This window comes from Lepisma saccharinum, chromosome 15 (genome assembly GCF_977018435.1).
Source record: "Lepisma saccharinum chromosome 15, izLepSacc3.1, whole genome shotgun sequence".
NCBI classification, from domain to species: domain Eukaryota; kingdom Metazoa; phylum Arthropoda; class Insecta; order Zygentoma; family Lepismatidae; genus Lepisma; species Lepisma saccharinum.
The window spans coordinates 55583301-55595414 of record NC_139243.1 but is presented as its reverse complement, the minus strand read 5'-3'; the positions used below and the strand labels follow the sequence as shown (position 1 = coordinate 55595414).

At 40.5% G+C, this 12114-nt stretch overlaps 1 protein-coding gene across 1 annotated transcript in view; it reads right to left on the bottom strand.

The window, feature by feature from the left end:
• Positions 1–211: 211 nt before the first annotated feature.
• The window catches only part of LOC145999484 (putative peptidoglycan muropeptide transporter SLC46), a 56871-nt gene continuing 44968 nt past the window's right edge, over positions 212–12114 (bottom strand). Inside the window, exons 3-6 of the mRNA XM_083136449.1 lie at positions 6585–6722; positions 2874–2957; positions 1912–2068; positions 212–1020 (exon numbers count right to left, since the gene is read on the bottom strand). Coding sequence (XP_082992575.1) covers positions 297–1020; positions 1912–2068; positions 2874–2957; positions 6585–6722 — 1103 coding nt within the window. The 3' untranslated portion in view covers positions 212–296. The remainder of the gene's footprint in view (positions 1021–1911; positions 2069–2873; positions 2958–6584; positions 6723–12114) is intronic.

Sequence of the window (12114 nt, the reverse complement as noted above, 5' to 3'; positions counted from 1 at the left end):
CGCGCTGGTGGTTTGTGACATACGTTCAACAGTGTTGGCAGATTATGTTGTCATGGAGAGTTTTACGACATACTGTGAGAATGCTCTGGACAAAAAAAATAAGTTGAAACATACGTTGCCTTAGTCAAGAGTACTCTCCCATCATTTATTTGGAGTGTCTGGAGAAAAACCACGCGAAAACCTCAGTCAGGGCAATAAAACTAAGAACAACTGTCATAATACATAAATATTTTCATTTTATTTAGTGATACAACAAAAATAATTTACGAGACTTCGTCAAGATCCCACAAGAAACATTAGTTCTTCGGTATTACTTCAGTCTCGATCTTGCTTTTCCTGTTGTTATAAATTTCTGAAACTTTCTGCATTATGTCCTCCATTTCACGACGAACTGAGGCTAAGCTATTACTTCGATTTTTATTCTCAGCTGAATCGTTTGTGTCGTCGGATTTTGTGATATCTGGATTATAATCCTCACAGTTCAACTCTTGTTCACAAATATCTTCACGTTCAAGGTTAGGTACGGTTGGTTTCTTGTTCTTTAAGACATTATTTGGTTCGCTATCGCTCTGGTCGTTGAGTGAAGTAACTTCAGTCTTTCCACACGCGACGCCACTATCGCTGGTGCTTACATTGGATTTTGAACTTGTAAGTGAAACATCCTCGTTGTCTGTGTCATCAATTTCACGAAGACTGATTTCTTCGTAGCCATGATCGATAACTCCTTCTTCTTCGTTCTTTTTGTTTGAATATTCCGCATCCATTGTCTTTTGTTTTTCTAATCTTGGTACAATGTCCTGTTCATTAACATTCTCAGAATTTTCGTTATTCTTGAAACATTCATTTGGCTGAACCTGTAATGGTTTCCTAATGTCACAGGTAGGGATGTATAAATTATTATCGACGACTTTGTCCTCATTTTGGGCAGTATTCTGTGTGTTTTCTTCTTTCTTGTCTTTTTCTTCTGTTTCTTCGTCTTTCTTCATCTTTCTCTCTTTTCTGTGCACCGTGTAGAGCCAGCTGCAAAGGAAATAATATTTGTAAGTGGAATTCAAAGTTTTAATTAGTATATTGTTATAACCTTCGTTTCATAACTAAGCTTTCTTAATTGAAGTCACTGAACAGTATGCATAGCGGACTTACTGATATGCTGCAAAAGCGAATCCTTTCGATCGATTAATCGTGCCAGGCTTTAAGAGAAGAAAAGGCGTGTTTTCATGTAGTGGCAAAACGTATTCGAACGAATGCTTCTTTAGTAAAAGGTAGCAGTAGCGTATTGGCTACTGACTTCTATTTAAAAGAGACATCCTTTAATACTGAACTAATGATATCGTTTGATTTGTAAGATGTTTTTTATTATGCTGTTTGATATTGAGAGCATTACCAGTGATGTTCGCATCATTTCGGAACTTATTACTCTTCACTTACTCCTAGGTCAGAAGTAGTTATTAAAATATATAGTAATAAATTAATCATTTTGGTTTTTAATATATATTAGACAGTGACAAAGCATGAGTTGGCCAGTCCGACTCGTCTTACAGCTCCCAACAAAGAAACATACATAAATGCTCTTTTAGTCCAAGTACACCTTTCTGCGGCGCATTTAGGAGTCTTGGTTTAGTTGGCGCTATTAAATGTCAACCCAATGAAAATATTATTCCCTCCCCTCTCCCTTTGCATATAATTATTTTCTGACAACATCACTGACGACACTTATATGTTCTTCTCGGTAATTTACGATGAGTTTATAATTGTTAATATTATACGTGGTTTAAATATTAGTAATCATTCAATCAATCAAAATCCAACCTCTGCGATGACCCACTTAATTTGTGTTAGAGAGCTTTCAGACCAACGCGACTAGCAACGCGCGTCAGTGGAGGTTCAGGTGGAAAGAGACTGTTTACTTACATGAACATGATGAAAGGCGGGACGGTGAGAACGCCCCCAACCAGGAAGAAGGCTCCAGGTAAGACAGTCAGAGTCCGTGCGTAGATTTCGTTGTACAGAGGATGAAACACGAGGCCTGTGATTAATTCAACCACTCCAATGATTGAGTTCACTTTACCTGAAGAGAAACGGATACACAAAGTTACTAAAAAAAAATCTTTAAAAAAGCTCACATGCAGTGTATGCAGGATGTCTCAAAAGTCACTATCTACTTCTGTGATATTAGAAGTTTTCTTAAATGCTGTACGTGTGTTCTTAAACTCAAGCCAAGGCAGCCCAGGTCTAACGAGTGGCTTAGGGCGATTCAATTCGGACACCCTGTATATTATGTGCGATGTCAGCATGTTGTATTTTATAATGTACATGCATCAGTGCCCCTCAGGGGTACTTTCGGTGTGAAAATTTCTCAATAAACTCAGTTGTTTGCATTTCAGTAACAAATTCCTTCTCTGAGCATACCAAAATAAAATAAAAATGCTGGGTGATTCAAAAGTTCCATAACACCCCCTATAAAATGTAAAGGAGTTAGGTTGGGTAGGTAAAGATATATTAATGGTCTCTTGAAGGGGAGAACGCACGCAACACTCACAAACACACACACACACATTACCCTTCGTTTGTTGTGTGAATTTTTGATATTATCCATATTAAAGTATAGGTATTCGAGGTCAAATCTAATTTCTTATCTTTGCTTTTACAACAGAAATGGTGGGAGGATTCTTTTTGGACAAGACTGTTGGACAGTCCCCCTTTAGATTTTGGACCTTGGGTAATAGTAAGTATATTCCTCCTCCATAGATACAAATGAATGAAAGTCTAATACAGGACCAACTTCTCTAAAAAAAGAATGCGCCTACCTTCGGAAATCTTAAGGCGTCAGTATTGAAACTGTTAATAAATATCTACACATGAAAGTTACGTACCTAACTCGTTGCTGGGAACCAACTTCGATATAATCGACCTCATAGCCAGGAAGGCGGAACCGTTAATCATATCAACGACAGGCGCTGAAAAATAATATAAATTCATTAGTGCTTACTTTTTTTAATGTTTCCATGCATGTTTCTCTAAGAAGATAAAGTGGTAAATTTCTCGTATCGGACAAACGGATTTCTTCAAATTTACAGGAGAAATTACTTACCGAATGCAGTTTCTTTATACTTGTGGAAGTTCGGGGAAGTGTTTTCTCGCATCGTTCATTGAATTTTGCTGGTAAATCATCTATTTTTCGATATAAATGTGTGACCGATGCACGAAAGCTCTTGCATCCATTTACTTCCAGATGTATGTAGCCTGTATGTGATCACGTAATCCCGGGCAGTGTTTCCAAACATGTGTTTTTGTAACTGAAGAAGGTACGTTTCCGCAAATGGTTCGTGGGGCTATGCGTCAATGGTTCGTGGGGTTATGCGAGAATGGTGTGTGGGGCTACGCATATTCTTTTCTAAAGCAATTTTTAACTATTGTAACCTAAACGTGACCCTACCTAACCTAACCTTACCGGAAATGGTTCGTGGGGCTATGTATGAATGGTTCGTGAGGCTATGCGTCAATGGTTCGTGGGGCTATGCGTCAATGGTTTGTGGAGCTACGTAGGTATTTTTGGGTGCAGTGGGGTTGAAACACTGCATGCCGAGTACGGTAGTGAAACTACAGCGCCTTGAATAACGTAGTGTGGAAAACGACCCAAGAAACTAGTTCCCCAAACGGATAACAAACACAGATGGCAGTGCGATCGGACCAGGTGCTAATTTTGTTATGAAAGTAATGTGGTGTAGTTAGTTTTTGGAATATATTGTGTAGATTTGTTTGTCTAGAAAGGCGGTAAGTGAATTGATGGAAACAGTTATATTTGTGGAGTGATTTGCAGTCACGAAATGACATTAATTTGGAAAGAAAAGTAAAATAAAATTAATAAATAAATAGCATGCGTAACACAAGAAGAAACATCGCAAAGTGATTCCGGACGTCAGGTGTTGGATTGTGTACTAGAGTTTTATTTTTCTATGTTATTAGAATATAAATAGTATCCTGAGAGTTATTTCATACCGAGGCGACAAACCACAAGTGTCGCTTGGAAGCGAGCAGTCCGTAATCAATGCAGCCTTTCGAACCGTAGGGACACAAGCTCTGACTGCACCGTTTCCTCAAGGAGATTTTACACCAAAGCGACACGCGACAAACGATACGAGGATTTCACACCAAAGCGACACAGGTCCTTCGGTCCAAGGCAAGTTTCATACCGAAGCGAGGCGCGACACATGTTTCTTGTAAAGAGCCAATCAAGAGCAAAATTTCACATTGTAAAGGCATGACGGGCTGCACAGGCCAGAGTTCTGTTGGTGAAATCCTCAAGCGATAAGTGTCGCGTGCCGCTTTTGTGCGCAATATCACTAAAGCAAGACACTCATTGCATCGCGCATGCGCGAAGAACAAATCACGGCAACACGTTGCAAGCTATTGAGGAAATGGCCCAGTTTGAGCGACACACAAGCGACAAAGCGACACGTGTGGCTTATCGTGTCGATTAGATCTGTTGTTCACACAATTAGCAGCAAACGCTTTCTAATAGACTGAAGTGCCGCTTCAAGGCTTTCGCTTGTCACTTAGTTGGGATCTCCCCCTGTAGCGCGTCGCTTCGGTCTGAGCACCCTTCTTTCCGACTGAAAAAAACAAGTAGCATGCGAATACGACATATGAACGTGTCGTTTGCTGTTTCGACCCTCATGTGCAATGAATGGTATTTTACAGTCTGGAAGTGTGTGTCACTAGTGTGACAGTGTGAACATCCCGTGTCGCTTGTCCCATTGGTTTGAAAGTTTCCTCACACTCATGTCGATGGCACTAAGAAAGTTTTGTGGGGTTCCCCTTGTCGTTTCATAGAATCATCATTATCATCATCGCCGCGATTAGTTTAAAGCGGAAGAAAAGATACAGTAAATATCCAAAATACAAATGCTTCAGTGTGTATATCTTTAGAAATGATGATGATGATAATAATAATGAACCTAATTCATACACAAAAATTTAGTTGCCAAGAGCATACCACGCGTATTTTTTCTCCCGTATTATTAACGAAAGTATGACGATAACAGCACGTGGTCGACTGTCTAGAATGTTCGTTAATATCTTCGCGACCATTGTACCAAATATCATGGCAATTATCACATTCATAGAAATGCTTCATGTAAAAGAATCAGACGTTGCAGCGAAAACTCCATTTACTTCCATTATAAGCAGTCGAACACCAAGCACCGGGGTCAACACCAGCGCCTCTAGCGGATCATTTTCGAGTGGAACCAGCCAGAGTGCGCAGAACCGTGCCGTTTTCCACACTACGTTATTCAAGGCGCTGTAGTGAAACTGTGACCGCCATTTTGCGTGTTACCGAAGGCAAAAAGAAACGAAGAAAACTTACTCGATATGTCGCAAATAGAGCTTGTTTCCGGGAAATAAGCGAAATGCCACCTTCAGCAATTTTTCTAAATGCAGAATAGGTAAGTACGAATATTCAAATTAAATGAACTAGCACATTTCAGCCGTTTGTCCGATACGAGAAATTTACCGATAAAGTTTACATTAAGTCCACTTAAAAAAAAATAACATATAGGCTAATTGAAACTAGACCTACAGTTTATCCGAAACAGAGTGCAATGTGCGGTGGTGAGGTGACCAGACGTTCCGTCCGGTATTAGTTGGGCAGTCTCTTTCGTTTTGAGTCTGGGTGGGGCAAAGTCAGTTTAATTTCCGTCCTAGATAAGGTTTAGCATAGTGGCGGGGTAAAAGTAGCAAAAAGTGAGGACAACTGTCCTCCTCGCCCCCGATCGATTTGACGCCTTGTGACTTTTACATTTGGAGACATGTGAAAGACTTAGTTTACAAGACACCGGTAAACTCGCGAGAAGAGCTCAGGGAGAGGATCTTAACAGCTGGTCAACACATCAAGGACACCTTCACATCACGAGTTACGAGAACAAATGTCCGTAAAAACCTGCGTGCCTGGATTCGGAACGGAGGTGCCCACTTTGAGCAAGACGGTAATGTTCTTTAATTGTAATGTTCATTGATTCCATTCCATTATTTCTTGTACACAAATGTGAATATTAGCCACATTTGTACCTTGTTGGATAACTGATGACTCAAGAAAGTAATTTAAGTAATTTGTACGCTTCGTGTCATACCACTTTTGTTAATAATACGTTGCCTAGTAAACTAAGAGTGTATTTTTTATCACCACTTGTAAGTTTATACCTACCCGTTACTTACATGGGATTGTTATTTGGGAAAAACTTTTTTTTTTCAACGAACCACTTATTTGTTAGCTATCATAAAACGCTAAAATATGTGCCATACAATAAGCAGTTTTTTCTCAATTCATCTTTTTATATGGACAATTGTAATGTTTTAAATAAAACAATATAAATTCGATTATCTCGAAAACTACTAATTTTCGGACAGGGTATCATATAGTCAAATTTATTGCAAATTGCCTCTACTTTAACCCCTTTCAGGGAGTACATCTAATTACAAGTCACCCTGTGTGTATATATATATATATATTATATATCCTAGCCTAGTGTCGTTTTCATGAGACATAAGAAATATCAAAAGGTTTTTAGATCAAGTTGACTTACCGATGTACATCATCCATCCCTTTGTGCTGAAGGCATAGACAAGGCTTCCAGCAAGCTGACTGGCACAGGCGATGAGTCCGATCACACTGTCGTCCACTTTCAGAATGTAACTGAATAGGCCGGCTGATACCAATGTTCCTAGAGGGCGGTAAAACGAGAAATGAAATTTCAATCTGAAACAGAACAGTGTGTGAACATCTTGTATCGTGTGTGCTGCACATTTAACGTCGCTTTTCATCTTCTACAGGTGCATCACGACGATGAGAATGAATTATGATCACAAGAAGTAGATGAAAGACTTAGAATATCTACGTTATCGATAGTGTTTTGTTTACTCACAAGAGTGACAAAAGCTGTTGTATTGTGAGCTTGTACCAAGATGTTTTTTTTTTCATATTACTATTATCCATCTTTTGTAAGAACGAAGTTAATGTAACTAAGAAATAAATTAGATCCTTTCCGATGTGTAACTTGTGGTGTTGTTTTGCCGTGATAGCTCATAATATAATGTCCACTTTGAGTGGTATGAATTCATCACAAGCAACCTATTCCTATGACCAAAATTCCTATATGGTTGTCATTGAAATAACCAATAGTATTTCTCAGACCACAAGTTTATTTGTTCACATTAATTTTGTTCTTACTTTCTCAGAAGACGCGTGTACTTACATTGAGTTCGTTCTTACCTCAGGCAGAGAATGGTACGGTCTATCTGTAGTTGTATCCAGTTAAGGTTACGCATGAGTCGAATTCATTGCGAAAGATGCATATGTGGTTCCTTTTAAGCCGTTCCTGCTCGTTTTCAGTCGAATAGACAAGGACACAATCATTGTGGCAGAAATTGCTAAAAAAACTGAACACGATGACATTTAAGGAATCTATGATCGGTTCAGTTGTGCTCGGCAATCATCGTTCGCTTCCGAGTCCGAGTGTGCCGAACACCGATCGCGGTACGAAACAAACTCGAGTTGAAGACACTCGAACCAGCAATCGGTTCGGTTGTGTTCGGCTATCATCGTTTACTTCCGTGTCCGAAACTGCCGAACGCCGCTAGCGGGACCAAATGAACTGTGAGACAAGCCATGTTGCAAAATCTCTGTAAGTGCATAGTTTTCTCGTTCCAGCGCTTGTCAGTTAAGGGTGTAAAATAGTCCTCTTGCGAATAGATTCTTATGAGCGCGGAGGGCAAATAGCGGTCGAAACACCTTGGTTCACATTACTTCCTTCAGAAGATGAAACACGGCAACAAGCACAATTGACAACGTTTCCTTTGTGAACCACTTAACGCTCAATCGCAACTCCACAGCACAAATAATATATAGAAATAGACACTTTCAAAGTTTTACAGAAAGAAGAGTTTTAATATGTAATAGGGCTGAAATACTTCATGGTTTGGAGAGTACGCCCCGAAGTTTACACTGGTAAGTTACAAGTGTTCCATGTGTGACCCTTTTGTAACACGACAGATATCAATGCGATAGTCAAGTTCTCCCCAAACACGTCTCAGCATGTATGTCAACAGTCTTCTCAAATTTATTGCTCCAATTCGTAGATTGACTGCATTGTGGGTGGTAGTTTTCCATAACGTGTTCAAAAAGGACGATGTACGACAATAAGATAATTTGTTTTTGCAAATTGAAGCACACACAAAGCCTTTCATACCTGGGTAGCGGCCATATTGCATGACTGACGTCAAGGGCACTCACGTGATGCTGACGTCACGAAGACAAACGAAAAGCGGAGGTCGTAAACTTGAAGACTTTCTCTATTCAACAGTACTAAATGCTTTCTGATGTAAAACAAATTTCAATTTATAAAGCGTTTAAACTGTATATTTCTTTCAGGTCAACCCTGTATATAGTGATACATGAAATTTTGTGTTTGATGTCTTAATGCGTTCTTATATTTTGTGTATAACAGCAAGGCTTCTGAAGGCTTCAGATTCATTTTTAAGCAATCAAATATGAAACTTTACAACATAATTTGCGTCGATTTTCAAGTTCATTAAATTAACTTTGATGGTGAGGTAAAATATATATAATGTGATGAAGGTAAAACTCAAACTCATAGCCATAGTTTGACTACAACGAACAACTCTCTATAATCCGGTACTTTTACCTGCACTATATCATGCATCTTTTCAACTTTGTACAAATTGCAATGCAGAACGAAATAATATACTTCCGCCAATCCACATTGTTCCGTTCAGAATTAAAATCAAAGTAATACCAAGCGACATGAATGACTGATGGAATTTACGTTCACTTTATGCACTGATAGGCTAATTGAAACGTGACCTAAAGTTTAAAGTGGGATCCGAACCATTGTTTGATTCCAACGGGCGTCGAACCCGGGACCTATTGATTACAAGGCGACTACGCTAGCACTATAGTGAAACTACAGGCAAAGGAGCCTGCGCAGACCCACGACTCCTGTGCGTCATACTCCCACTGGACGGGAGGGACGGTGCTGTGCTGTTAGCGAACGTGCTCATATCAAACACGTGCTCTTAGCGAACACAGTTACGGAAGGATTTGCAGTTGCGTGCTGTTAGAAACACGCAAACTTGTCCTGTCTTTTTTGTCCTTGAAATTGGTCAGCATGCAAGTGTTGGAGAAACACCTCATTGGCTGGTGTCTCTTGACCTGACCTGACCAGGGTCTTCCTTGTCGCACAACAGTTCTGCTACCTTGTGTTCTGACGTCAGACGAGGAATGCCTACGAGGTTAGGTTAGGCCTGTTAGGTTAGGTTACATTAGCATAAATACAATGAAAAATTATTATTTAGGCTAAGAGAACTACACCTAGCTAGCGTTGTCACGGTATCCAGAGACATGTGAAACGCAGTTCGATATAAATTATTTTTGTTTATTGATTCATTGTAGGTTCAAATATAAAAGTGTGAGGTTTGATTTATTTTGTGGATAAATTTGTATCCGAGCCAGACGTCGGGAGTTGGGAGACGGGTTTTTCCTGAGTGACAGCCGCCGCTTAGAAAATGACATATTTGCACCAACACGGAGAAAAGGAAGGATTATTTTCGTCGGAACCGGGCTAGCGGGTGGGCGAACCCATTTTTCACGGATGACCAGGAAAATCAGCTGGAGCCCAAGCCTGCAAGGATCGAGGACGCGCGGGTGACCGCGTTTCAAGACAATGGAGAGAGGTCATTTCCACCCCCTCGGAAACTGAAGCAAAGCCACTTTAGCGTGTTTTTCAACGGACGAATTTGAATCTCTTATAAATATGCGGTACTACGATTCCAGACACATTTTTTGCCCTGATTTCATAGAGAGAGCATCTCCGCGCTACGCTCTCGCGTGATTATTGTTTTGTGTCCGTGGACTTTGTTTTCTTACATACCATGAGCGAATTGCAGATAGAGAATTACCAGAGTGCGCCTTATTTTGGTGAAGATTACGCGGTGATTTGTTTTTGCCAAGCGTGGACTACCTAATAATGTAGGGCTTAAGGAGATAGAGAAGGGGGGCCGTCGCCTCCACGGCACCCGCAACGATGCGCCGCTACCATCCGGTGAAGCCAGCCAGCACCAAAGACGACACCAAAGCCGAACACTGCCCAAAGCCCGAAGGACTTTCCAGATCGACGTTCCAACCGAAGCCCGTTACCAGAGAGAGAGAGAGAGAGAAGGGCGACTCCAGATCGACGCCCAATCGAAGCCCGTTACCAGAGAGAGATGATTCCAGATCGACGTCTAATGGATGCCCGACACTAGAGAGATTCCGGACCGGCGCGTGATCACGTACACCCGACGCTAGTGACAAGAGGAACGCCCGAAGTACTGAGGAGGTGCAAGTACACCATATCGTCGCAATTATTCTTCGTCGCGATCGACCACGGAGAACAATTTCGCCACAAAGGAACCAGGTGCAAGTCCCGCGTCCAGGAGAGATGAATGACCACGCAATGTAGCAGAGTCCGGTACAGTATTCTTCAGAGGGTCTATGTCTATGTAAACGTGCATCGTTAGTATCAACACCGTACTGTTAACGCCGAAGTCTCACTTATTTGCAAAGTGACTCAAGAAACCCCGAACCTAATCCCCGTGTCTGATAGTTTTTTGATATTGTTATAAAAAAGGGTCATTTCTTGTTCAGATGTTCTAATTTAATTGTCTGCATTCAGGGATAGAAGCTCCATTTCATTACTTTAATATTTAGTGTAAATTGTCAAAGTGTGCTCCATTTCTTGTGTAACCGACCGCCCCGTCGCGCCATTTAATTTGCCAATAGTTGACTGATGAGTCCTTTTTAATTGTGGAAAGCCTAATTTTTTATTGCAAGGTCGTGCGCGTGAAATAGTATTATTTGTTGCATAGTGTTTTTTGATGTAATTTTTGCTCGCGCCGACGATTGATTTGTGTATTCCGGCAGCTGGAGCCGATTAAGTTTTTGCATCACTATGTAATGGTGTAGTTGTTCTCATTGGACGAGAGAGGCTTATGTGTATTACCCCCGTGCGAGAAACTTATTAAATGTCGTGCTCACGACTGGATGCATACGTTCATTCGAACGAAAGATTTAACCACGCCGACCCAATTGTCTTAGTTAACCGCTTTCTGAGGACTGGCACATAAATTCATTTAAAAGAGCACAGGAGCTGGCAGACAAATACCCTAAATTCACATAAAGGTTTAAAACTAAAAAGGAATGATATGTTAATGAGATCCATGATTTTTATCTATACTTCACATGTAGAAATACCTCATATGTGTGAAAGAGTGATAGAGTGAATGAGTGAGTGATTGAGGAGGCAATGTAAACAGTTGTTGATTTCAATATTTTGTTGTTGTTACAATATATATTCACTTTTTACCGTTCGTCAGTGTTGTTATTTGATGTATTTCAGGTATCTGATATTATGCAATTAGTGTGTTATGATTGTTCGAATCTACATATCAAAGGTAAACAAAACAGTGTAACATTTCAAGGTATTTATCTCCGCCTCGCATTAGCACGACCATAAACGACCGTCTCAGTACCGAACTTGAAAACCTGGACCGTAAGTAAGAGTCACGACCGGTTTCCCGTACTCATAACAACGTTTGGCCCCGTGCCGGGGTATGAATGACACGTCATTTCGGGGACCGTGAGTTGACTCGTTACAGCGTAACCTAACAACGTAGGCATTTAGCCTAAAATTAAAAAGCTTTTTTTCCGTGAAGTCAGAACACAAGGTTACTCAAGTGTTGTGCGATAAGTGAGACCCCTTGCTCAGCCCTGATCATTCTTCAATCGACTGTGAAACCAGCAAGATAGAATTCAATAAAACGAAGTACGTAAATTTGTGTTTGCTGTGTGATGGTATCGAAAAGTACGCGAGGCGAAAGGCGTGGTGACGTGGCTATGTACAAAGGAGAAGAAAGTGAAGTGTAAGGAGGTCACCGAAGACAAAACACGGATTTGTACTAGCTAATTACTTAATTTCAAACACAAAATGATTATAAGGTATCACTGGCAACACTTGCATGTCGACCACTTTCACGGACAAACAAGACACAGCAAGTTTG